The sequence below is a fragment of the Solea senegalensis genome, linkage group LG19 (assembly GCF_019176455.1).
Source record: "Solea senegalensis isolate Sse05_10M linkage group LG19, IFAPA_SoseM_1, whole genome shotgun sequence".
In the NCBI taxonomy this organism is placed as follows: Eukaryota; Metazoa; Chordata; class Actinopteri; order Pleuronectiformes; family Soleidae; genus Solea; species Solea senegalensis.
The window spans coordinates 10,504,220-10,529,395 of NC_058038.1; the positions used below are offsets into that span (position 1 = coordinate 10,504,220).

The 25,176-nt window shown below is 42.0% G+C and overlaps 6 protein-coding genes across 8 annotated transcripts; 3 read left to right on the forward strand and 3 right to left on the reverse strand.

The window, feature by feature from the left end:
• Window positions 1-199: 199 nt before the first annotated feature.
• LOC122785758 (proton channel OTOP2-like) lies at window positions 200-3,333 on the reverse strand. The gene is made up of 7 exons (XM_044051699.1): window positions 3,196-3,333; window positions 2,228-2,625; window positions 2,023-2,159; window positions 1,879-1,937; window positions 1,374-1,498; window positions 495-1,297; window positions 200-423 (listed from the first exon to the last, which is right to left on the reverse strand). The coding sequence occupies exons 1-7, from the start codon at window positions 3,246-3,248 to the stop codon at window positions 253-255; spliced, it is 1,746 nt and encodes a 581-aa protein (XP_043907634.1). The 5' UTR covers window positions 3,249-3,333; the 3' UTR covers window positions 200-252.
• On the reverse strand, window positions 3,196-10,182 carry LOC122785759 (tripartite motif-containing protein 16-like). The gene is made up of 6 exons (XM_044051700.1): window positions 9,104-10,182; window positions 8,326-8,421; window positions 7,980-8,213; window positions 6,975-7,146; window positions 6,475-6,549; window positions 3,196-6,381 (listed from the first exon to the last, which is right to left on the reverse strand). Exons 1-6 carry the CDS (start codon window positions 9,509-9,511, stop codon window positions 5,846-5,848), a joined length of 1,521 nt encoding a protein of 506 aa, XP_043907635.1. The 5' UTR covers window positions 9,512-10,182; the 3' UTR covers window positions 3,196-5,845.
• On the forward strand, window positions 3,258-5,758 carry amn (amnion associated transmembrane protein). Its single transcript, XM_044050999.1, has 2 exons — window positions 3,258-3,266; window positions 3,953-5,758. Exons 1-2 carry the CDS (start codon window positions 3,258-3,260, stop codon window positions 5,414-5,416), a joined length of 1,473 nt encoding a protein of 490 aa, XP_043906934.1. The 3' UTR covers window positions 5,417-5,758.
• Window positions 10,183-10,216: 34 nt separating the features above from the next.
• ush1ga (Usher syndrome 1Ga (autosomal recessive)) lies at window positions 10,217-22,579 on the reverse strand. Its single transcript, XM_044051701.1, has 4 exons — window positions 22,312-22,579; window positions 16,421-16,853; window positions 13,070-13,523; window positions 10,217-12,627 (listed from the first exon to the last, which is right to left on the reverse strand). The coding sequence occupies exons 2-4, from the start codon at window positions 16,582-16,584 to the stop codon at window positions 11,836-11,838; spliced, it is 1,410 nt and encodes a 469-aa protein (XP_043907636.1). The 5' UTR covers window positions 16,585-16,853; window positions 22,312-22,579; the 3' UTR covers window positions 10,217-11,835.
• On the forward strand, window positions 18,238-21,589 carry LOC122785755 (proton channel OTOP2-like). 3 transcript variants are annotated; one of them, XM_044051694.1, is made up of 7 exons: window positions 18,238-18,258; window positions 18,734-19,229; window positions 19,334-19,470; window positions 19,562-19,620; window positions 19,935-20,077; window positions 20,171-21,018; window positions 21,112-21,589. In XM_044051694.1, the coding sequence occupies exons 2-7, from the start codon at window positions 18,788-18,790 to the stop codon at window positions 21,280-21,282; spliced, it is 1,800 nt and encodes a 599-aa protein (XP_043907629.1). In that variant the 5' UTR covers window positions 18,238-18,258; window positions 18,734-18,787; the 3' UTR covers window positions 21,283-21,589. The 3 variants fall into 3 exon arrangements, with proteins under 3 accessions (XP_043907629.1, XP_043907631.1, XP_043907630.1); XM_044051696.1 differs by having other exon boundaries at window positions 20,174-21,018; XM_044051695.1 differs by lacking the exon at window positions 18,238-18,258 and having other exon boundaries at window positions 18,686-19,229.
• zgc:112148 (uncharacterized protein LOC550424 homolog) lies at window positions 22,347-24,930 on the forward strand. Its single transcript, XM_044051709.1, has 7 exons — window positions 22,347-22,398; window positions 22,576-22,643; window positions 22,744-22,888; window positions 23,527-23,616; window positions 23,828-23,950; window positions 24,057-24,185; window positions 24,270-24,930. The coding sequence occupies exons 1-7, from the start codon at window positions 22,387-22,389 to the stop codon at window positions 24,309-24,311; spliced, it is 609 nt and encodes a 202-aa protein (XP_043907644.1). The 5' UTR covers window positions 22,347-22,386; the 3' UTR covers window positions 24,312-24,930.
• Window positions 24,931-25,176: the final 246 nt, after the last annotated feature.

A 25,176-nucleotide genomic window follows, 5' to 3' on the forward strand; every position in this document is an offset into this window, starting at 1 on the left:
ATGTTGGGAATTACTGCCTGAAAGCCACTAATTTGTATAAAGTACACCACTACAACACCAGATTGGACTCAGATCAAATTCTGTACATATTGTATGCAAATCAAATATAATCTGGAACGTGTTAAGACTCCAGTACAACAAAAGCAAATTCACAGCAATTTATTTATTTTTTTTAAAAAGTTAAAATTTATTAATATAAGTTAAATTAAATCATAAATTTACTACCAAAATTCAAAGTCGAGACAAGTTCAACTAAGAGGTTAAGTAGACCTCAAAGAGACTAGCAACTGAATGCATGCGGTAGAAGATTCCAAAAGGTAGTCCAACATTCACAATAGCTGCCCACATTGTGAATTTGTAGAATTTTATCTCCATGGGATGATCAAACTGGGGACGAGCACCAAATGCAGGCATGATCCACAGCTGTAAAGAGAAAGACAGTAAATCTGCGTCTGTTGTACAGTAGTTAATAAATAAAAACAAATATTACTCACAATGATGTTCGAAAGCAGCAGAAAGGCACACACTTCCTTCAGGATTTTTCTCTTCCAGCTCAGCTCATCAACACCATTCAGGAAGTAGTTGGTCTTACTGGTCTCCATCACAACGCTCATCTCGACTTGTTCTTGTAAGGCATGAGCGTTCGTGTGCAGAGCCGCTTCCTGCATCACGTGGAAGGGCTCCCGATGCAAGCCCTCGATGATGAAGTAGTTCTGAAGGCCGAGCTGAAGCACGATCAGCACAGCCCAGGCCAGGTTGAGGGCGTTCAGGTAACCACTGGCTCCTGTTGCCACCACTGCCACGATAGTGAAGTAGCTGATAATGAACTGTCCCATTGAGGCTCCCACCAGCAGCCCCATGTCCAAAGTACGAGTGGGGTTTTTCTCGGATACGTGCTCCCTGCAGTCCAGCCTGTAGACGATGCAGCCAACCACAGCATAGATGGACATCAGGCTCACTATCACTATATTTGAGATGAAATGAATCAGTAAGGCCTCGTCCCTCTTCTCCCGGTCCTCCTGTAGGATATACATCTCATACATGATGAACGTGATCAGTCCCGCCAACACCACTAGTGTTCCCGTCACGGGTCCAACGCACACATCCTTGGGACGAAACTTGATTTTGTGGTGGCTGTGATCCTCCACGAGTCGGCCCACGTTTTTCCACATGACGTAGGCCATGGCTGAGGCGAAGAGGCTGTACTCGATGTTGAAGGGGTACAGGTAGTAGAAGGCCTCTTTGAAGGTGTCGCACACAGAGTGGCTGCATTGACACTGCTTATCACCATAGCTGGCTGAAATGGGGATAGCAGTTTCAAGTCCTTTTTTTGCAACAGTGACCATGAATGCACCACTTTAGAAAGGACATACCTCTGTACATCTTGTGGGAGACACTAGTATTAAAATGCGGAACATCAGTTTGGTGAATTGATTCCTCCGTCACGGCTGCCATCCACAACACCAGGTTAGTTGAAAGTGTGAGAGTAAGTCCGCACCTGAAAGAGTAGAAACAGTGAGCTTGTCCTGCAGGATTAAAAGGAATACTTCACCGATTTGCATTACTAGAATAGGGGTAGTGTATTTTTGAAAAATGGTGCTTCCCAACCTCAGTTTCCCCTGAGATGAGAAATATCTTCATTCTTTTCTTTGTCACATGCCCACCAGTGACACATGGTCCTGTTAGCCGTTAGCCAAGATGGCTGACACTGTTTTTAGTGGGTCTAAAAAGTGTGGAATTAGCATTGCAGTTTCAAGCCTCGGACCTCGAGGTTGGGAAGCACAATTTTTCAAAAGTACTAACCCTATTCTAGTAATACAAAGCTAATTCGGTGAATTTAACACAGAAGTCAAGAGTTGATTAAAATGAGACATTTACCTTGTAAAGTTTGTGTGTAGCTGCACACAGTCCTTTGCATGCCTGCACAGGAAGTAGGTCTGACAAAAAAAAAAACATTTTATTAAGTTTTTGTCCTAAGTGCAGGTACGGTGACACGTCGGTGAGTTACACAAGCATAATAACCTGCAGAAACAGAAATACAGCTTGCACGACAGGGAAGGCAACTTTAACAGCCGAGTCACAGTGAAGGTAACCCACGTATGTGACAATCTTGAAGCAGTCCATGAGTAGACTGAGCAGGCCAAACAGCACGAGTCCCACTGCAAAAACCAAAACACAATTATGCCTTGAAAAGATGCATGGTCAAACTATGTGTGAGAGAGCTCACCCCTGAGCCACACGGGCCCCGCATGGCTATCTTGGAACACGGCCGCTTGATCCTTTCGAGACGTGAAGACGATGTAATAGAGCATCCACAGCATTGTGAGGAGGATGAGAACAATGAGGAAGATTTGCAGGTGCACTGACGTAATGATGCCACTCATGGCGTTGCCTGCGACAAAAGAACAGCCCAGGATCAGGATGTTCATGCAGATGATGCCAGACAGAAGCCATCCACCACCGTGGTGGGCCCGCTCCATCACAGCATCCACGTGGTGGACGTGCTGCCTCGAAGCCCCCACGCTGGGAGGATTGGAGGGGCTGGAAATGTGTTGGATGTTCTCTAGATGTGCTGCTGCTTCTATGTTTGATGGATGGGCCTCCAGGACAGAATTAGGTGTTTTTCTGTAAAAGGACAAATGTCATTTAGTTGCTTTCTGTGAGTGAAACAGGAATAATCCTAATCTGGTATTGGCTGGAGGTAACCAGGTGAGAATTGCATACATACTTAATTCTAATTGAGGATAATTGATCTAATCTGTTGATTAATTGATAGTTTAGATTAGTTGTAAAAATGTTGATCTGTGATATATTTAAGGACAGAATAATTCACAATACACTGTGTTTCTGAGAGCTTTTTAAAAGAGGAAAAAACGATGAAATGATTATCAGAAAAGGTGGCAATTGACCTTAGTTGTCAACCAAATTGATTACTTTTCCAACACTATTATAATTAAACTTTTACTTTATATGATAATGGGTTTTGACAGACAGACACATCCACACATATACATAGGTCAAAACTATTAAGGGAACACAGAAAAATTTCCTGGGTGATATTAATTTGCAATTGCATAACGTGACATCCACCCATGAGTGGAAACAAAATGACACATTGTCGCATTTCAAACGACAGGTAGTCTGAGAGCAGAAGACAGGACGTGCACACTGTTGAGTAAACATGCTTAGATTTACCTGGAGAAAAGCTTGTTGCAGGTCTGGAATATCTGCTGAGCGGCAGTTCTCATGATGCCAAAATGGAGAGGGCAGATATTACACACACAACATCAGAGGTCAATCCTTTAGGACACTTTGGGATTTGGATTAAAAGGGAGATGCACGGAGAGCTAAGACATACAAAGTCCCTGCACTTGCACAGCTCTAATAATCACACAGCTTCCTCAGTGGAGACGTGCAGGTGTTGTCAGTTTAGGCTGATTGGTTGTTGGCACCTGTTACGCCTCACTGTGAAAAAAACAAAGTTACTTTGGACAAACCCTCTTATATTTCTGCTTGCTCTGTAGTATGATCATATTTACGAGATGTCCAGGCATATATTTATATGTATAATTGCATGTATACGTTTAAATTGTAATGATTTTAATTTCATCAGGATCTAAAATGACATGTTCCATGAAATGCATGCACAATTTGATTCAGAGATTTTCTGATTCTGTATTTATGTATAAAACATGCTGTAAAATGTGTCCAGGCTGATTTCAAAGTGGAAGACACGTTTGTCCGCATTCCTTTACGGTTTGAACGTTGAATTAAAACTGTAATGTTCATAGTTTCTGGCCTGAATCATCTAATTAGATTATTGCACATTTTGAAGGGATATTCTTATGTGGATAAAAGAAATGTCTTGAAGCAGGTCAGTTATTGCAGGAGATGTTAATCTTTCACATGTCACCTGCTTCAGCATTTTTGAGTTAACGTGCACTTGTGTTAGTCACAAGGTTGGACAGCAAAGGTCACTGAATGTTCTGCTGGTCTGTCACAAATATTCAGGATGCTGAAAACACAGCACATGCTCCTTCTCCTCTGTCTTGTCGGGGCAGCAAATGCCCTGTACAAGCAGTGGATCCCTGACACCAACTATGAGAATAAGACAAACTGGGACAAAGGAGCGGTTCCGTGTGGCAACGACATTGCTCAGTTTTCAGCCCAAAGAAAAGTGTCTGTGTTTGTGGAGACTCTGCACGCCGTGAAGGAGATGAGGTTGCCAGTCGATGGGGAGTTCATCCTGAATTCGGGAGCTGGATTTTTTGTATTGCCAGGACAAGAGCCAGGCTGTGGACAAGGTGTCGCAACCAAATTCAAAGACTCCGACTCTCTGCAGTGGTTTGATCCAGCTCTCTGGCAGGGAGCTGCAACACTGGATGATCTGCAGCGTGGAAATGTCCTGTTCTCAGTCCATGAAGAGAGAGTCCCTTGCCAGTATGATGATGTGGTTTTTAAAGCTCTTTCTTCCTTTAAAGTGGACACCAGCTCCAGTCAGTCCAGCATTCCTGTGAAATCTGTGTCTGTGCTTGGGAAGAAGTTTGACAGTGGATCTGAGTTTTCACAGTATCTCAGCTCACACACAGGTCGGCTCCAGTTTCATGGATCTTCTGCGGTCACTGTTGGGAATCCAGGCTGTGGGGACCCTTCTGGCTGCGAGTGTGGGAACTCTGTAAACCACGAGCGGATCTGTGGCAGTGTCAAATGTGCTGCTTTGAACTGTAAGATGCCTCTCAGCCCCGTTGGACACTGCTGTGAGGTGTGCGGCGCCATCGTCACCGTCCATTACGCCGGCGGTTTCAACATGCAGACTTACAGGCAACGGATCCATAACCTTTTTCTTATCTTGCCACAGTACAAATCCATCCAGCTGGGCATTTCTAAAGTGTCCAGGTCACAACGTTTGCTGGTGATATTTCCATTCGGTGCCTCACCTGAGATCCAGGTGACTATTCTGGATGGAGGGGACGGTACACAGGCAGAGGCTCTGGCCTGGGACATAGTAAAGGATGTTCGCACTCATGGCTCCCACCTTGGAATCACTGAGGCTGAATTTCAAGCCTCCTCCGGCAACAGCAGTGACCAGTCTGCAGGCAGCGTAGGAATGGTGGTCGGAGTTGTGCTAGGAGTTTTAATTACTATTGTGCTCATTCTCATCGCGGTTGCCCTGGTTCGCAGGGGTGTTATTCAAATGCCATCAGTGAGGCTTTCTCTGAGCAGCTTTAAGAGAAATAGTGATATTGGGGAACTTGGTGGCCCTCTTGACCACGGATTTGCTAACCCAATGTTTGACAACCTCAACACGCTGCCTAATATTCCCGATCTGCATAATTCAATTTCCATTACTCAGACAGGTGGTGTGTACTTTGTAAATCCAGTTTATGATGAGAATGAGACGGATTTTAACGCCTGAAGCTGCAATCAACTTGATGTTAATGATTTCCAACATGATGATTTTTACACACCCTCCACACCAATAAATCCGCGTTCGTCTTTATAAAGTAATAATTCAGAAATGTGATTAAAAATACACATATGCTGACAGTCATAATAACAGAAACTTGTAAGACAAATAAAATAAGTGTACCTTTCCCATCATTAATGTCACATTTAAGAGCAGTAAAGTTACAACTGCAGTAAATTCCTAACACACCTACTGCTGATGTTGTCGAGTCACCACTAGATGGGAGTAAACTGAATCTTCACTGACATGGATTGAACTTGTTATGTAACCTCAATAAAGATTTACAGTGCACTGGTTTGCTGTCTATTCAAACACACAGTGGTGGGACCTGGTGAATTACATATTTGGATGTATTTATTATGTTATAATTATTATATATCATTTTGCGTCAACCAGAGCAACTACATTGTCATTCTTTGACAGCCAGACAGCAAGATACAAGGGCTCAATGAAATTGGCCTGGTATTTGTGGAGCAGCGTCATTACAGCGGTTACGTCGTAGAAAGACACAGAGCCTCGCTGAAAGTCAACATATAAGCCGATTCGACTGACATTCCCCACATCCACAGGCGTTTCCACACCAGCGTGCCAGACAAAGAAGCCTCGACTGTTCCTTCCCACACACCAAGAAAAGTCATTTCCTGTGATGCAACAGTTGCTCTCCTCACCCTTGCGATCGATGCTCTTGTATGTGACTCCTACATGAGCTCCCTCCCCACTCAAGTCTGCTTCAATGTAGTGCCTCCCCAAGTAAACACTCTGTGAAGACATTGCTTGCCGCCAGTACTCAAAGCGATCAGGGTGTTCTGGGTAGCTGTGCTGCCAGGGGCTGGTGTTGGTGAGCTTTCTCTTGTCCTCTGTTATACGCAGGAAGTGATGGGTGGTGTCTGGGTCAAACGTCAAACTCCTTGCATCTACAAGGCAGATGGAAAGCAGGCTGAATATGATGACAAATCACGTGGCAAAATTAAGAAGTTTGAATCAGTGTCACATATCAGTGCATTTACATTTTAAAAGGTCTCCTCTGGTCTCAGGCTCGGCTGAGGGTGACGATTCGGATTCTGGCTTCAGGGATTTAGGGCCTAGTTTTGGAGAAGTTATTCATGAGGTGTTCTGCAATGTACTGAATATTTGATGATAACACAATTAATAACTGCATTCAAAAACTGAGCTGTGTGAATTAGCTTTGAGCTAAACATGAAGAGCTGAGGGCGAGCATGCAATTTGTTTTACAGGCACTTGAATTGATGGTGGTCCTACGTGTAAAAAACCAAGAGCCAATCAAAGTGAGTAGAATCAATCCCGAGGGGAACGTCTTTATCACATTGCATGGCCGTGGGACTCGCAGAGAAAGGTCACAGGCTCACTAAAGTTATTACGTTTCATTTATCTGGGGGGAAATGAATGTTCACGTCATGACAATCCATGCATCAAGGCTCAATAGGATCCCACAAGCAGACACACATCGCTGTTTCTCTGGGGAACAGTCAATTCACAGTCAACTCACCACATTTACAAAACATGGTCAGTTTGTCTCTGTAGGAAGAGAGAATCAGATCACACAGCTCCTGCGTAGCATCAGTCAATACATAAACGTAAGAGGTTAAACGGTCCATGCAGTTGATGTACACACTGGGCAGACATGTGTCGGCCACTCCTTTCTTCCACTCGGAGTATTCCTACAACAAATAAAAGCAAAGCATGTAACAAATCCAGTTACTGTATCAGGTGTCATGGTGTGAAGTGGCGTCGCTATCCTCGAATTGTTGTGAAATAAGGTGAAACCCCTCCCCTGTGTTTACACTGTCAATATAGACACATCAAACAAACTCTTTTCTCATCGAGTGGCAGATCATATGATATAGGTTCCACCAAAGTCCATGACTCTTTTTACAGTGGCTTACATGTTACTAACATTCATCTACAGTCATGACTTTACATGCAGTAAAATGTGCAAAGGTCCTTTTAACTTTTTACATTATAATTCTTTCTCAATCCCTTTATTGGAGCATACTGGAAACATGTATGCTGTTTTAAAATATCATTTAAACTAGGGATGGGAATCTGTATCGGTCGGATATCGGAGAGATAAAAATGTAAAATCCGATACAGTCCAAAGATCCTATGTATCGCATGCCTCACTATGCGCAGGCTGTAAAAATATAAATACATATCAGCAAAACCATTTTAGCTGAGTCATGTTTGGGCTGTTCGTTTCTCTTTTTGGGAGAACAGTTGGGGAATTATGTCTTTGAAATGACTCAGCACAGTTCATAAATGGTCTAAAATAATATCAGTATCGGTAGATGCTTGAGTTGTTGATATCGGTATCGGTATCGGACACAAAAAAAGTGGTATAGGGACATCCCTAACTTAAACTCATCAGCTTGGTATTATACTGTGCTAGACCAGCTTTCCGTCACATCATCCCAATCCAAACGATCACAGAATTTGACAGACCTAAAAAACAACAAAGCTGGTTCTGCCCTGAGTCTTTTACTGTATTTTGGACCTGCAGGAAGTCGACGTCAGACTTGATCCTGGACATTTTGTTGACGTGAGCCAGCGTTTTCATCAACTCCGTCCTCCTCTGCTCCAGATGTGCCTGGATGCCGTCTACCTGTCGGAGGGCCTGTCTCTGCTCTCCCTCCAGCACATCCATTGCCCCTTTCATCACCTCCGTCACAGTCGCCTGCACCCGAGCAAACTGCTGTTCAACGAGTACACGGCTCTCCTGCACTGAGGACTGGAAGAAGGAGACATAGGGAGAGGTTAGAAAAGTTGGAGACTATGAAAATGAAATGAGAAAAACATATTGGAATCGGGCATTTACGGTGAACGATGGTGAATGTCTATACCTTTATTAAGTTGCTGTTGTTCTGCAGCTTTTCAATCGTTTTCTCGGCTGCTGAAGCACTTTGACTGATCGCCTCTTCTTTCCTCTGTATCTCTACCTACAATCGCCACAAACAGACGCTGCATCAGGTTTTCAAATGTGTAAGGAACCATCCATGCATCCGTCTTCTACCACTTCATCCTCCACATGGTTGTGGAGCTGGTGCTGGTCCCAGGAGGCTGAGATTCAGTTTAAGCAGGTTTACTCAGTAAGAATGTGCTCTCTACAAAGAAAGGAAACCAATGACATAATAACATACAATGCACAAACAGTCTGAGTATGACTGAGTATGACTAAGTTATTTGGGAACATTACCTCTCAGCATGACTCAGCAAGTGACTTTCTTTAATGAAAATGTTTAACAGTTAAATAAACAGTTGCTAATAGTGTAAAGTGTAAGTTGTCAAGATAATGATGAAACGGCAAACAAGAGTTATCTAATTCCATGAGGCATGAACTCACGCCTTCCCTGAAGAGGAGAGACTAACTTCCTGCTTTCCTGCCCAAACTGAGTGAATAGCCTTTTGTTAAAGATCACTACTCTAAAGGGACAACATTATACATTCCAGAAAGAACTTAGGCTTATTCATGTATGACTTAAAAGTAACAGATATCAACAACAAAAAGCTGTAGGAATAATGAACAGACTGACGGTAACCAACAGCTTTCCTACAGGAGCCAAAAGCAATGGAACGCCCTTGAACACATGACTTAATTGTGTGCATGAGTATGTGTGAGACCTCAATCTGCTTCCGTGCCTCCCCTATGATTGCCATCGCGTGCCCTTCATGCCCTTGGACCTCACACTCCAGACACACACAGCAGCTGTCCAGCAGACAGAAGCGCTTGAGAGGAAGCTGGTGCAGCTCACAAGTGCGACTTTCAATGTCGTGGAGAGGATCCACCAAACGGTGATTCTGAAACTTGACGTTTTCCAGATGAGGTCTGAGATGGACCTCACAGTAGGAAACCAGGCAGGTCAGGCAGGACTTTGAGGCCCTGCTGGGGTTGTCCATGCAGGAGTCGCACAACACGTCTTCTGGGCGGAGAGAGGCAGCTGAGCGAGTCGTCGCCCCCCGCGTTTCTTCCTTTATGTTGTCGTCATGTTCAACCTCCTTCAGATGCTCCTTGCTGCTGAGACTCGTCATGTTTCAGTGTCCCTTTAGTCCCCTCAAACCTGATTTGCGTCCTTCCCTGCAATCTGAAGACCCTCAGAGATGAATAAGAAAAGAATTTAAAGCCACACCTAAGGTATTTTGAACTCTGCCAGTGCTTTCTCCCCTCCCTTGTCCTCTTTGCCCTGTATTTAGCCGCACAAAGCACACACATCAGATAGCAGCGACATGGGGAGGAAATGACAAGCAAATCAGCAAAGCAAAGCAGCTGGGGAGGGGAATGAACATCCTCTCATTTATTTAGCCCTATAGCTAAATACAAACTACTTCACTGACTTTGCATTCTCTGCATCATCCGAATAAGACATTATGTATCATTTATAGACATAACATGTCAACTTTGTCTAACCACGTTAGAGTTTAAAAAGTGTTTCCTTGTGATAACACTGTTCAATTCAAGAGGCTTACATACAACACAGCTTATCTTGTGACAAAGCTTCCTGACTTCTTGACATCTGCATGATGCCAAAAGAAGTATTTTTCCACCCTTTGTTTTCCTGGGTATGTTTCCCCCTCACAGACAAGCGCACGCACACACACACACACACACACACACACACACACACACACACACACACACACCAAAGTATTGACAGAGGCAAAATTATGGCTTTGTAAACAAAGACGGTTTGTTCGCTGACCTGTAGACAAAACAGAGCATTAGCCACACTCCAGTGGTAGATTGATGAGAAAGCATTTGTTTATTTCTTAAAATTTAGAAGTAATTGCCCAATGCCAAACTTTCTCAGCCCATACATCTATACAATTAATGATGTATATACAGCTTTATTTTGTAATTTCTTCTAATTTATTTAGCATCTAAAGTTTCAATTCATTAAAAACGTGGGTTTAATTTACATGTCAGCATTATAAAACCCATAATATTTCATGTGTGTTTAATATTAGAATAAATATTACATCTTTTCTCTCTCACATGTCCAGAAATGTGACTCAGGACTTAATGTCCTAGTCTCCTTTAAAGGTGTTTATGGCCTTGCTATTTAAAAGGCACATTTCACTCTTCATGTTGAGTGTCTGTGCAGATGAAATATAGCAGGTAGGGTTCAGTAAAGAGAGCAAATTATATGGATTTCTAAATTATTTACAGCATTAAAACATTCGTATTCGTATATAGAATCAAAAAAAAACCCAGCATATGTCAATGTATGGTCAAGTGTAAAATGATGTTATTTTTACAAACTACGTAAAAAATTGGAAGACTAACAAAATAAGTAATTAAATTGTGTAATAAAAATCAACAAATCTGGCCTGCAGTGCAAGTGAGGACTGGCAACGCAATAGACCGGCAACAGCCAAGTGGCTCTGGATGAAAACTAAATACTAAAAATTACAGTGAAGCTAACGTCATAGATTTATTTGGAGACAAAAAGACACTTGTATGCACAGGCACAAGCAATGCAGGCACATAAGATGGTAGGATTTTACCCCACAGGGGCAAACACATTTACGGGGACACAGACCCCACAATAGACTCTTTGTTAACTATGCCACATGGCATACAATGAAACAGTAGAGCACTACACTCTATAATAGTCTTTCAGATTGTTAAACCATGCAGCACGGGGATCTCCAATCAACCAACGTGCTTTATTACCACTGAGCTACAGTGGTCCACTGACTGTCCACTTTAAGGCTCGAGGACCATCCACAGCCACTGTCACTTATGAAAACGAGAGGTGAACACACTCCCAACACATTCTCTAAACACTGCACCATGTTCACTGTACTTAGTAGACACATCTGCACAGTTTTATCTTCTTCTTTTTTGAACACAACTCCAGAGCGCTGCATTGAAAACCAGTTACTTAATAGCTTGAATGTTTACTATCTATTCTGTCTGAGTAATGACTAAAGGACCATTGTTCCGTACTGGAAGAAGTCATCTGACCTGAATACAAAATGAGCATGTGTTTCCTTGATAACTGCAGATGCCAGGCAGAGCTGTGTTTTCCTGATAATGTGGGTCAATGACACAAGATACTGACTGCAAACGGAGGTACAAGTTAAAGATCTGAACACTGGATGTGCTAAGGAGCAATGTATTGATGGGCAAGCCCACTTGATATATTTATTGTGATTATGTTCATGGAGGTTCGTCCTCCATAGAAAACTCCATGCAGACTCAAGGTCACGTTGAAAGTTGGCACTCCTCCGTATATTTATCAAATCCAATGTGCTGGAGTTTCCTGCTGGAGACAACCTATTAAACAATACGTCATTGCTACGATACCTTCCTTACTGAACTATAAAACTGACCAGTCTGTCCACCTCAGCAGTCACAGTTCTGTGTCCTCGATACAGTCGGGGTCCTCTATCGTCTCCAGCCGCCTCTTACAGGCATCCAAGATTTTTTTCCTCGGCCCTAAGGGGATGTGGATGCTCTTAAGATCAAAGTCAGAGCACAGGAGCAGTGCTTCCAGGTCAATTTTCTCTCTTTTAAATATTGAGTAAAACTCGCTCATGCTCTGTGTGGCCAGGAAGACTTCCAGAGAGCTCGTTTCAGGCTCATCATCATCATCCAGCCCTAACTCGACTTCATCCCAGGGCAGATCCTCTACGTTCCTCTCCTGTAGGCTGCGTGCACTGCCAATGCTATCTTGGTCTTGACTCGGGTACTGCTGTAGTCGACTGCGTAATCTCACTGACATCTCTCCACTGGCCTCATCCCGACCACCAAGGTCAAACATCCCCCCACTCAAATAATTCCTCCGAAACACCATGGTGCCCAAACCAGGACGGTTGAACAGGGAATCATGTCCAGAGTCAGTGCTGATCTCAGAATAGTCCATATCAGGCCCATGGAGATCGGGCTCGCTCATGGCACGCGAAATGGCATCGTCGCTGTCTCTGGGGAACATGTCGCGGATGTTGCGGCGGCCCCGGTCCTTTGGGTTCACGTACGTCCCCTGTTTGACAAACATGACATCGTTGCCAAGCTGAAGTCCAGAGAGGGAGCGCACACTCTTCCTTCCGTCCTCATAGATTTTAAAAGTCCCATCTCCTTGTTTCCTCTTCTCCAGCTTCTTCTGGATCTTTGTCTTCCCTCGATTTGTGGCATGGAAAGTAGCCTAACAGGATAGGGATACAGCAGTAAATACTCATAAAGAAGCCAGTACATTTCTACATTGTAAAAGCGTTGTGATTAAACATTGATTACTTTCATTTGAAGTATGCTCTAAAAGCCTTGAAAGTTTCAGGCCAACATTTCCATCTGTTCAATACTGGGTTTGTAGCCAAAAGTTAAGATTAAAGTAACATGTTTTCCTTTAGACTCAGTTATAATGTATGTTTAAATCTAATTAGCTACTTTGAACATTAATGTGAGTTAAAAACGTTACCTGATAAACACGCCCTTGTTAGCATTGTCAGCAATATAGCACTGAACAGTATTATTATGCAGTTGGTGACAAACTGAATTGCGGAAATGTCATTCCTTTAGGAAAAGACGTATCAAAAGTGAAATAAATGCAGTAATGTAATGTGGTTACATTCCAATAAAAAGTTCCTGACCTGTGAATATGGCACACTGACAGTAGCAGCATTGAAGTTGCGCAACTTATGGCTAACAGAGCTGCCGGTGTAGCTGGAGAAACTCATGACGTCAGATGCAGAGGCCTCAGAAGCCTCCCTGTGAAACTTTTGCTCCATGCGTTTGTGGTGTTTCTTCTGCATCTTCATACACTCTTTGATTCGCCGCTCGGCCTCACGAAACGCCCGATCCTTCAGCTTGCTCACCAGCTTGGGGTTGAGGCCCGTCTGCTTGGCCGCGATGGAATCCAGGTAGCGGACGCAGTCCATGTGATTCTTTGTGGCGGACATGTCCAACGGCGTGTGGTAGTCGTTGTCCAGGCACCATATGTTGGCACCAAAAGACACGAGGAAGAAGAGGCAGTTGAGGTGACCGTTGGCGGCCGCCAAGTGGAGTGGCGTGTTCCCCCATATGTCACACTTGTCAGGGTTTCCTCTGTGGGTCATGAGAAACATATGAGATACAACCTTAATTCCCGCAGAACATGTCTCAGATTTCAGATTTTGAGATGGATTATGGATAAAGGTCCCCTCTTTGGTCCACTGTTAATATGACTTACCGAAAGTATATTATTTTTGATGGTTTTAGCACTGACCTGCCAATGGCTGGCCAACCATAGGTCATCAATTAAAAAGAATAATGCACAACACATTTATAATTGCGCAGGGCAAGGACTTTTTTTTGCATATAAGCAATATTTACCTTTGGCTGACAGCCTAAGACCTCAGCGTCACCTCTGCATGTGCTGGACTGTTGCTGCAGGCCTGTAATATGACCACAGGCTTGCCAGCACCACTCTACACTACCTGTATCCAGTTTCAGAGAAGGCTGAATACTAGGTTGCACTTTACTCAGAAAACACAATAGCACATGAATAGTGATGTCATGCTGAATTCCATGAGTCAAAACATGATGTGTTTACTGCTGGTGGGATGACATGAACAACAGCAGTGTATGGTACTTTACTTGTTTTGGTTTTTTTTCCATTAAATTAAATCTACCGAAGCTTTCCCATGACTCAAATACTGTTCTAACTAATATTTCTTAAGTATAATCATAGATGTTCAAATGTAAACAGGATTATTTATGATTTACAGATTGTTTGCACATGTGGGCATGTAATTCCTTTTTAACTTCAACTATAGTTTAGGGTCCTCTAGTTGTTGTTACAGCTGGAGTTGACATGTTTACTGAACTGTGTTGTGTCCAGTCTCCTCCTTCCTCCCAAAGCTGCCACGTACAGACTGCTAAATATTTGATGTGATGGACATGAAGCTGATGTTGAGGTGCAGATGTATTATTGATGGACAGTGTTGTAATGTTTTCACACAGGGAATGTGTGTCAGCTCTGCCAGACCCAACCTGGGCAGCGATTGGGAAAGTCCAACTCTGATTTCAGCCCTCTGTTCTTACAGGTCTATGTTTAAACACTTCCAAAAAAGACAGAATTCGCCTCTCGGAACGCATGATGAGTCCATGATGGAGTGTGTGTGGCGACCAGCCCAAAAAGTGACACCAAGGAACAACGATCAAACAAAGGAATGACACGGCCAACCCGGCTAATATGAGGGAACATAGGATAATGTCCTACCATGCTATAAACTGACAAGACAAGACAAACAGTGCTTCGCTAAGTACATTATTTTTATGTCAAGATGAAACATTGATCACCTTCACTACTCAAATACGCTTGTCATCAGATGGGATCATCGACCATGGCAGCTTTATGTGTCATAATTTATGTATGTCCTAGTAAAATGCTGACCGCAGGCTGTGATAGTTCTGCTCACTTATTCCCGCCCTGCGTTTTATCACATTATGGGCTGCTTTTATCTGCCCCTCCTTTGACAGCTTGATATTACTTAAGACGACCCAATACAATATATTTCCCCAAACATAGGCAAGCATGGCACCTTCCCATGGAATTATGAAGCGGCATTAACGAGTCTGGTGCCTCTGCGAAACATTATGACAGCTGTTAATGTTTCATTTTAGGACCTCATGTCAAACTAAGAGTTTATGTTTGGTGCTATCAATACATGCAGACCCAATATGTCCCAGTGAGATAGATACCATCAGAGCCTTGTTCATACTCACAATCCGTGGGAAATGGTGAATTTTCTTTTGTCACATAGCACAGCAAACAAGAAGGAACATCGTGACACTTTGCAGATAGTGACCTTAAAAGCCTCTCACTGAACTTGAGTCAATTAAGTGAGCTGATAATGGGCCAATTTTTCTGAATCGCAAGCAAATCAGATCAGCCAGAAAAGATGGGAAGATGACGAATGGGCTGTTGGATGTTTTGTCATTACAACTGACCACGAATCCCACGCAAGCACGTCTTCACGGCTGTATCATATTTATCTGCCACGGTGGCCCCTACTAATACATAAAATGTGCAGTGTTTATGATTATTAATTACACTTCTCTGAAATAAGATGATACACCTACTGCAACCCATTCTCTGAGTTGGAGTGTGTCTTGTATTTGTTTTTAAATCAACGTGGATGTTGTGTAGATGACAGCGGAGAGTCAGCTGCACCAACTCTGTGACCTTGATCACTGTTGTTGTGTAAAATGGCATGAAAGCCTGCATTGTTTCCGAAATGAAGAGTCCAATCTTTAGTCATAATAATATTAGTAATAACCAACATATGTATATATATATATATATGTGTGTGTCTATATGTATGACCTCCACAAGGAGTTACAGAACCATCACCATGATGGAAAACCTCAAAAGCAATCTTGAAGTTTTAACTATGAACTTATAGGACACAAAGCTGTGTGTTTCTCTAAGATTGATAATATGACGAGTGTTCAGACCGCCATAGCTTCAGTGAGCTGTCCAAAATAATTTTATACAGGGGTTACTGAACATGATGTAGTGTTTGGGTAACGCTATATAACAGAACATGTTAGTAGTATGGTAATACATTTGTAATGGGAAATAATTGTACCATCTTATTCCCAATGTTATTTCATGCAGTTTAGGAAATCATGCATGATGTGGGGGGTAATATTACAAAAATACTGTGTTATTTCCAAAGTTCAGGTAATATCTTAGTAATTACTAGTATGTTCAGTGTAAACCTATGAACATGTTTGGGAATCCGAATCAACAATTATTAACTCAACAATTATGGAACTTCATCCTCCCTAATGTCCATGCATGAATGAACAAACGTGTTCCATTACCATGGAATTACTACCAAAAAAAATAATATTACTACAATCTAACGTCCCCTAACAAACCCATAACAACCGTTGCCCTGGTTACTCAGTTTTGCGCACTCATATACTACCTAATTCATAAACTTTCCACCCACCCCCTCGCCACGATGAGCCGCAGAGCCTCCAGGTTGCCGTGATAAGCAGCCCATAATGTCGGTGTCATGCCATCCTCATCCGGTGCGTTGAGATCCTTCCGAGTCGCCTCCTTGAGCAGGTCCAGGTAGCCGTCCCGGGCCGCCTTGTGGTACCTGTCATTCATGGTGCAGAATTAGTCCTCCCTGCTCGGCTCCAATACGCTTCACCAAGTCCACCATCATCGCCGTCGTCGTCATGCGGGCATTTGTTGGGCGCAAAACGGTTCAAGAGCCCCTTTTGCCCCGCGGTGTCCCTATTTCAGTAGCTCCTCGTCGGTGGTGGAGGAGCCACACCGGCAGAGTGCGTCGCTGGTATGGTATCCAGGGACGCCGCTGTGCGCGCAGCGCGCTCATAGTGCTCCCGGTGGCCAAAACAGACTCGGAACAAACACGTCTGGGGGAAAGAGGGTAAACATTTTGTGACCACAGATGCATTTGTTTAGTGTTGTCTCTGTTCCCCTTATCCCATATGACACAAGAGACGCGTGACTTTGACTCACCTGTTCATGTCCTGTGGGTTCCAAGACACTTTAAAAGTGGCTTAAATGAGAATCATTGGGGTGTTATGAATATTTACATTTTTATTCCATAATAATCTAAAGCTAAATATTTATATTTGAATGTATAACGAATTTCAACAAACTGTCCTTTACTCCTCCAAACTAACTCAATAGATAGTTGAGGACTGGATTATTCATTGCAAGTTGCAATGGCATTACTGTGCAGGAACCTAAGAACACATTTGAAAGTGTAACAGTATTACTGTCGCATTGTGCGTCTTTATTTTTCCGTGTTCCTCTCAATAAACCATTGTTCTAATGTTGAACTTGTTGCTAGTAAGACACAATAGGCAATTTTAAGGTTGAACAATGGAGTATTTCCTGATGGAGTTGTAACAAAAAAAAGCACCACTGCAGTCAGCCACACCCCTATGAAAGGGATATACATTTGCCTAAAAGCTCCAAAGAAAGCCAAAGTAATCGGCACTGACCACAGACTATCAGTTTCATTGCGTGCACACTGTCCACACATTCATTTTTGGATTAAAAAAAATGCTTTGGCATGTATCTTTATATAAACTGGTGGAAGAATTGAAGAAAAACCTGCTGCCATTTGAAAGTATGTGACTGTGGCGTTGATCTAACCTGACCATGCTTAACCAGTGACTCAGAAACTGAGGTCCCCATGCAGATATGTATGGTATGAAGTGAAACTTGCATGACAATAGGAAAAGATAGCGGTCAGTCATCTATGCACTCTGCTGTGAGGGGATAGCCACAGGCACATGTCTGAATAGTATTTAAGACCCCAAGGTATTCAACTTCCAGCACTGAATAAAAAATAATGTGCGCTACACCTGTTGAGAGAATTGAGGTCATATGAGGTAAAACATGGATTCATGCAGTCAAACCTACACCGCAAACTCTTCTTCTTTTTTTGATGACCAAAGTCTGCATGTTGACTTTCACATTTATTTTGTGCACACTGCTAAAACTTTAATGTGAGAGACTGACATTTAAAATCTATTTGCCCAAAATCAAAAAACCTGCTGCTCATATGAAAAGGAACCGGTTTTTGTATTTGGGACATTGTAAGAAAATGTTGTTCTTGGAAACATCTTTTGAACTTCACAAGACTATTTAGTGCACAACACGCTGTGTTTGGGGATAATATGGTTTTGTTAATAACAGATTTATTGACATTTATGACTCTGTACAGTAAACAACTGTGGCTTTGGAGGAGTATAAAAGCCATGCTCATTCTGCTCCAGACTGATGCTTAGGATCAGACTACATCAGGTAAGCTTACATGTATCCTGAAACCTTTTCTTTATTTTTATAAGGTCACTGCTTTGTTGAACTGCCTGATCTTGGCAAAGAGTAAAAGCATTTATATATATATATATATATGTATATATATTATTACTGTTGTTCACGTGTTAAATTTCTACAAATTTTATTTCACATTTTATCAGAGTCGGAGAGCAACATTTTGGCAACTTTTTCAGGGCAGTTGTTTCGTAAATCCACATTAACATGTGGATTATTATTTATTACAGCCTTGTTATCATGCATTGCTTGTCAAAACAAGGGGCACAAGAGGAGGAAATTAAATCCCATTTGTTTATTTGAAACTGCTCTTTTGTGTAGCACTGACAGGGTGACAATTACGCTGACTTTGTGTTCATGGAAAAGTTTCACTTGGGCGGGATCTGTGATTAAAGGGAGCCAGCCAGTGGGTGTAGCTGTTAAACCTGTAATGTCTCATATGCAGCCAGATGCATGGGACAGACTATTCATTTGTGAACAGATCTGAGGAAGAGGAACCATGTGTCTAAACACGGGTCCTCCATGCCACTGTCTGACGGAGGGCAATCCTTGTGAACCATGCAGACTGACGGCCAAAGACAAGGAGATGGAGGAGGTCGAAGTCCATCTGTCCAATAACATCAGCGCAACGAGTCAAGCATCGGTCACGTGTGACACCGATCTGAACGTCTCTCACACCGCAGCTGGGAGCAAGAAGAGCCGAAACTGGGGATGGATAGTGTCTGTGGTCATCTGTATAAACATTTTGCTGCCGGGATGTGCCTTGGCCAGTGGCACTGCACACAACGACATTGACATCAAAACCACGGACCTGCAGATTTTCCAAATTATCCTTATCATCCTCACGTCCACCTGGATGATCTATTACTCCATCTTTGTGGCCAGGAATGAAAATGCTGTTGTTTTCAAGGATTCCCATGCTGGACCGATATGGCTCAGGGGTAAATACATTTTATTGTGAATTATTATTACAATATTAGTATTTTACTTGCAAAGTGTCAGTGGGATTAAATGTGTCTCCTATTCTGTGTTCTTTTTCTGTCAGGGGGACTTGTGCTTTTTGGATTGTTGAGCATTATCATGGATATTTTCAAGATAGCCAGCTATGTGGGCTACCTCCACTGTGACTCTGGCGTTAAGGTTGCTTTCCCTGTGGTGCAATTCGTTTTTTTACTTGTGCAGGTAAACACGTCCGAAATACCAGCATGTTACATAGGCCACTAAAGTCTCTGAGCTTGTAGAACATTAAGATCATTTTGGAACTATTTTGCAGACATGCTTCTTTTGGCTCCATGCAAAGGACTGTGTGCAGCTGCAAAGGAATTTAACACGGTAGGTGGCAGTTTTGTTTGTCCACCCCCATCTCTCACTGTCTTTGTAAATACCCTTTACAAATGTGTTTTGTAGGAATGTATTGCATTCAACCTTTTATTTTCATTATCTATGTGTCTAGTTTCTCAATAAATGAAATGATCTTTGGTTAGAAAACAAATCCTACAGTCTAGGTTTATGACTACTAACATTTTTGTTTTTTCATATACATATATACATATATATATGAAAAAACAAAAATGTTAGTTGTCATACATTTAGAGATCATACTCTGATCTCTAAATGTTCTCTTTTCCCCCTCATCCTCAATGTAGCTGTGGGCTGATGCTCACCCTCTCCACAAACCTGGTCGTGTGGATGACAGCGGTCACTGAGGAATCAGTTCACCATACAACCATTCCCGACTATGAGAGCAACACCACTAAACTCTCCGGAAGAAACATGTACATCAGTAAAGGTAACCAATTAACCTAATAAGTAGATTCAGTCACTAAAACACAAAAACACAGAATAAAACATCTCACTGTCTGTATTCTGTTCTGTCTTACAGCAGGTTATGGAGACAGCAGCTGCAAGTGCAGCCACACTTCATGTAGTATCTTCAAATCGGCCTACTACTATCTGTACCCTTTCAATATCGAGTACAGTCTCTTTGCTTCTGCCATGGCCTATGTCATGTGGAAAAATGTAGGCCGAGTAGTAGATGATCACCCCCATCACAAATTCAAAATTCATCCGAAAGATGCATTTCTTGGTCCTGTGACAGGAGTTCTCATAGTCATAGCAGGTCTGGCAACCTTTATAGCATATGAGATGGAGATGGTAAACGATAGCCAGGACGACAGTGTAAAAGACAGAGCCATGATGATGCACTTTGCCATGAACATAGTCATAGTCACCACGATGTCCGTCGCCACTGTGATCGGCTGTGTAGCCTACAGAGCAGACCACAGGGAGCATAATTCTGATAAAAATCCAACACGTAACTTGGATGTGGGGCTGCTGGTGGGAGCCTCACTGGGACAATTCATCATCAGCTATTTCACTATTATAGCCATGATAGAAACCGGAGCCAAAGGCTATTTAAATAGGCTTAATCTGACTTGGGCTATCCTGATGGTGATCCAGTTGGGCCTGCAGAACTTATTCTTAATCGAAGGCTTGCATCGGGAGCCCTACCATGAGCTGCTGCCAGTCACTGTGGTTTCAAATCCATATGTGCTGCAGCCAGGCAAAGATGTGAGCGGCCACGAGGAATCAAACATGGATAAAAAGGCCGGCGAAGTAACCGCAGAGCACATTGCGCACGGACACACGACCGAGCACCAACACAAACTGTCATGGAAGAGGCGGGTGTTAAAGGAGGTCTGTGCATTTCTGCTGCTGGGCAACGTCATTGTGAGTGAAACTCCACCTCCCTGCCTCAAATGCGCCACTCAAAAATTCACAAAATGTCCCTTTAACCCATTCTCTTGTCTCTTGCATCTACAGCTGTGGATCATGCCAGCATTCGGTGCTCGTCCTCAGTTCGACCACGACGCAGAAACGGAATTCTTCACCTTTGACATATGGGCGGCTGTCGTCAACGTTGCCCTTCCGTTTGGCATCTTTTACCGCATGCATTCAGTCGCCAGTCTGTTTGAGGTTTTTCTGACCTCGTAACACAACAGTTTGTCAAGCTATATGTTTTTTGTTTGTTTTTGAAATTATGAAACCGTTTTATATTCGTGTTAGAGGTACTTTGTTTCCAACATGCTTTTGTTATTTCTCCACAAAAGAAAGTCATTATTTTTCACTATTTTTTCAAGTAGATGTTGACTGAAGAATATGATCCCGTGTTGTTGCTCATACAGCCTGTAAATGTGACGAAGATGAAAATGTATTCCGAATTTTTTTCATGTTGATGTTGATCTTGAACAATTTAATGTTTCATGCTGTGAATGCACATAATAAAACAGCTGAATGAAAAGATTGTGTTATTATTAAATATTATTATTGTTGTTGCTTTTGTCTTATGTTATGCCTTATGATTTTAATGTGCAATGTCCCTGTGTCCTCAAAAAGGCCTTTTCAAATAAAATGTATTATTATTAATAATCAGCTAAATCTACTCTAGCCTACTTTAAAGGTATATATTTGTTAGAGCACAATATTTCATCACTTTGATTGATAGAAAATTAATAATTGTAATAATTGTTTCCAAAGGAAATATATATTTAAAACATTATTTCTTTCTTCCGCTTTTTTCTCCTCTGAATTAATAATCAACTAACGCTGGACTTGAGCATTTTTCAGTTGTGTGAAATATGCATACATGTGTAGGTTGTAACAAATTGCTAGCTTTGATAAAATGACGAATTAAAAAGAAACCTTTTTTTTTTTACTAAAATGCAATAAATTATTTTCATTATACAATGAAATTCCGTGAGGCTCTGTCTTAGTAAAAAAAAGTAAAAGATAAGAATAAGATCAACTCAAGCACCTTAATATATAATACAATAAGGTTAAGCACCTTCAAAACGAGAATAAATTAAAAAGATACAAACACTTTAATGTAAAGTATGAGTAATGGAAGCACAATGAAAATTAAAAAAAAAAAAAAAACGTATTTCCATGAGTACTTATTTACTTAGAGTATATGACTACACACAGGGCTGACATTTCAGTCAGGCAAATGTGAGCCTGACTCACCTGGGGTCCTTCGCACAAGGGTTTGTTTACATCCACGTCACCAGAAACTACATCCTGAAGTATCCCAGTCAAAGAATGCTGCGACAGGTAAGTCATCTTAAATTGGATTTTCTGTCGATTAAGAGAACATTGTGATTATTTGAACACGATGCGAGTATAAAGTGATGTTTTAAACTTGAAACGTTGGTCATTTCCGAGACGTAAATTGCAATTAAAAGGAAACAAGTAGTTATTGTGACCAGGAAATGCTTTTGTTTTTTCCAGGACTCTCAGGACGCCCCACTTTTCGGCGAAGAGCACGACCACGACAGTCGGAGGAAGTCGAAAATTAGGTAAGATCTGCAACTTTCATGGCTAACTAGACACCTGTCCCGTATTCTGACCAACGTCCATTTAATCTGTAAAGATTAAAAGCCTCCGTCTTTGTGTCAGGCATCCTCTGGCTTCGTTCTTCCACCTGTTCTTCCGAACAAGTGCCATTTTGGTGTACTTGTTGTGTGACTTCATTAGCAGCCGTTTCATTGCCTGTATGGTCGCCATCATTCTGCTGCTGTCATGTGACTTCTGGACTGTCAAGGTGAGTGTTTCAGCTTGTGTTTTAACATAAATAATGAACCTAAAATGGTTTTCCAACACAACATTCTCTAGGTTTGGGGTGTCAAACTCAAATGACCTGGGGGCCACTGAGCGTCTAGTCTGGTCAGGAGGGGTCCAATCGTGAAAAAGATTCAAACTTGCAATGGATCGTAATTTAAAAAAAACAGCATACAGATACAACCTGTTATGACATGATATTAAGTGGCGGGCTGCATGGAATCAATTCGAGGACCACATTTGGCCCACGGGCTGCGAGTTTGAGACCTCTGCTCTAGGGTTTGCGCTAGAGTGACCTGAAAAACAGAAAATATCCAGTGAGCAGCAGTTTTCTGGGCAAACATTGAAGACCATGTAGAGGACCAAAGGAAGGCGACATTAACTGACATAAACACTTCTTACAACCATGATACAGTATGCAGGAGATTATCTCTGAATGCACGTCACATCAAACCTTGTGGCAGATGCATTACAGCAGCATAAGGCCACACTGGATGCCACTCCTACTGTATTATGTGCTCTGTGCAGCTAACACAGTGGCCAGTGAGTGCATCTGGAGTTTGTAACAGACTAAAATCAAATCAGAGTTAATTCACACTGTTTCTCTTCCTCTTCTTTAAGAATGTATCTGGCAGGTTGTTGGTTGGCCTTCGCTGGTGGAATCAAGTGGATGAAGATGGAAAGAGCCACTGGGTGTTTGAGTCAAAGAAGGTAAGTAGAAGAGCCATGTGCTGAGTTTTGCTGCGGACTCCTCCTCACAGGCAATTGACCAGTTAAACTGGACCATGGTTTTTTTAACTGTTTTACAGTGTAATGAAGCAGCATGGACAATAGGGGGTAGTGTTACATGAAACAACTGCATTGTCATGTGACACAGTGGTGTCATTGGACATGACAGAACCTTGTTTATATTTGTTTACAGATGCACAGTGTGAACGCCACCAGCGCTGAGTCACGGATCTTCTGGCTTGGGCTCGTCGTGTGCCCCATCTTCTGGATCCTCATGGTGGTCAGCGCCGTCTTCTCCTTAAAAATTAAATGGCTGGTCAGTTTTTTTTTTGTTGTTGTTTTTTTTTGTGAATGGATGTCAGTTTTATGTAAGGAAATGGGAAATGACGTTTTGTGATAATGTTTGTGATTTTGTCTCACAGGCTGTCGTGTTGATGGGCTTGGTTTTACAATGGGCCAACTTGTATGGTTATGTCAGATGCAAGCTGGGTGGAAAGTCCAACCTGAGAAGTTTGGCGAAGGACTACATTGGTCTTCAGATTTTTAAACAGGTATTATATTGTCCCATTCCTCCACATCTTTATATGGTGAATTGTTAATACTAATATGTATATCTTAATTTCTATTCACTAAAGGCAATGAAGCAGAGGGGCTCTGAAGGTGAAGAGGCTAAGTGATAATGTTTCTGTACTGTCACAGAAAACTAAACTGGGAGAACTTTGTTTTTACCCGATTCCTACTGGAAAAAGTGGCTGGTCTTTTCTGAGGTTATGTGGATTTTGAACATGTTGTTTCTTGTGCATTTGATTTAAGGAATGACTGTCTTTAATAAGAACTTACTTAAAACATAGTCCTGTTTTTGAGGTTTCAATATTATACATTCAATTGGACATGAGAAGTGTTATGAGCTGAGTTTACCACCAGGCAGTTCCAGCTCCTGTTGGGCTTAAAGGTCACAACGAGACATTACATTCTGAACATGTTGAGCCATCACAATTACACTGAATTCCAAGATGCACAGAAACACAAATAACTCTTCGAAGGTGATGTTGAAATGGGTGATCTCTGGGTGGACTTGGATCATGTCGTCGCCCTAAATTCAGGGCACTTTTCTGAGAAATTGTTCCTGTTGGTTTGAACTTTGAACTTTTTTGACATCTCTGTCTGTCAGGTAGCACACTGAATACAAATAGATATTGTAGAAGAGTTGGGGGTTACAGTAGGTATACCTACCGATGGCTGCTAATCAAATTTAGGTTGTGGACATTTAAGTTTTCTTCATTTAATTTAATTTAATTTAATTTAATTTAATTTAAAATAAAACTATTTTTGTTTAAAAACAAAAGTGATATTCTTGTTTTATTGTCATGTGTGGAGAAATGTGTGTTTATATAAAAATATTTACCCAAGCCTGGGGTGTTGTATTTTACAATCGATGCAATAAACTTTTACAATTGATTTGGAAATGTTCATCTTATTTAGTATATTTAAGCAGCTCTAAAGAAGAACAGATTAATGAAGTTGGTGCCTGGTGTTTTAATA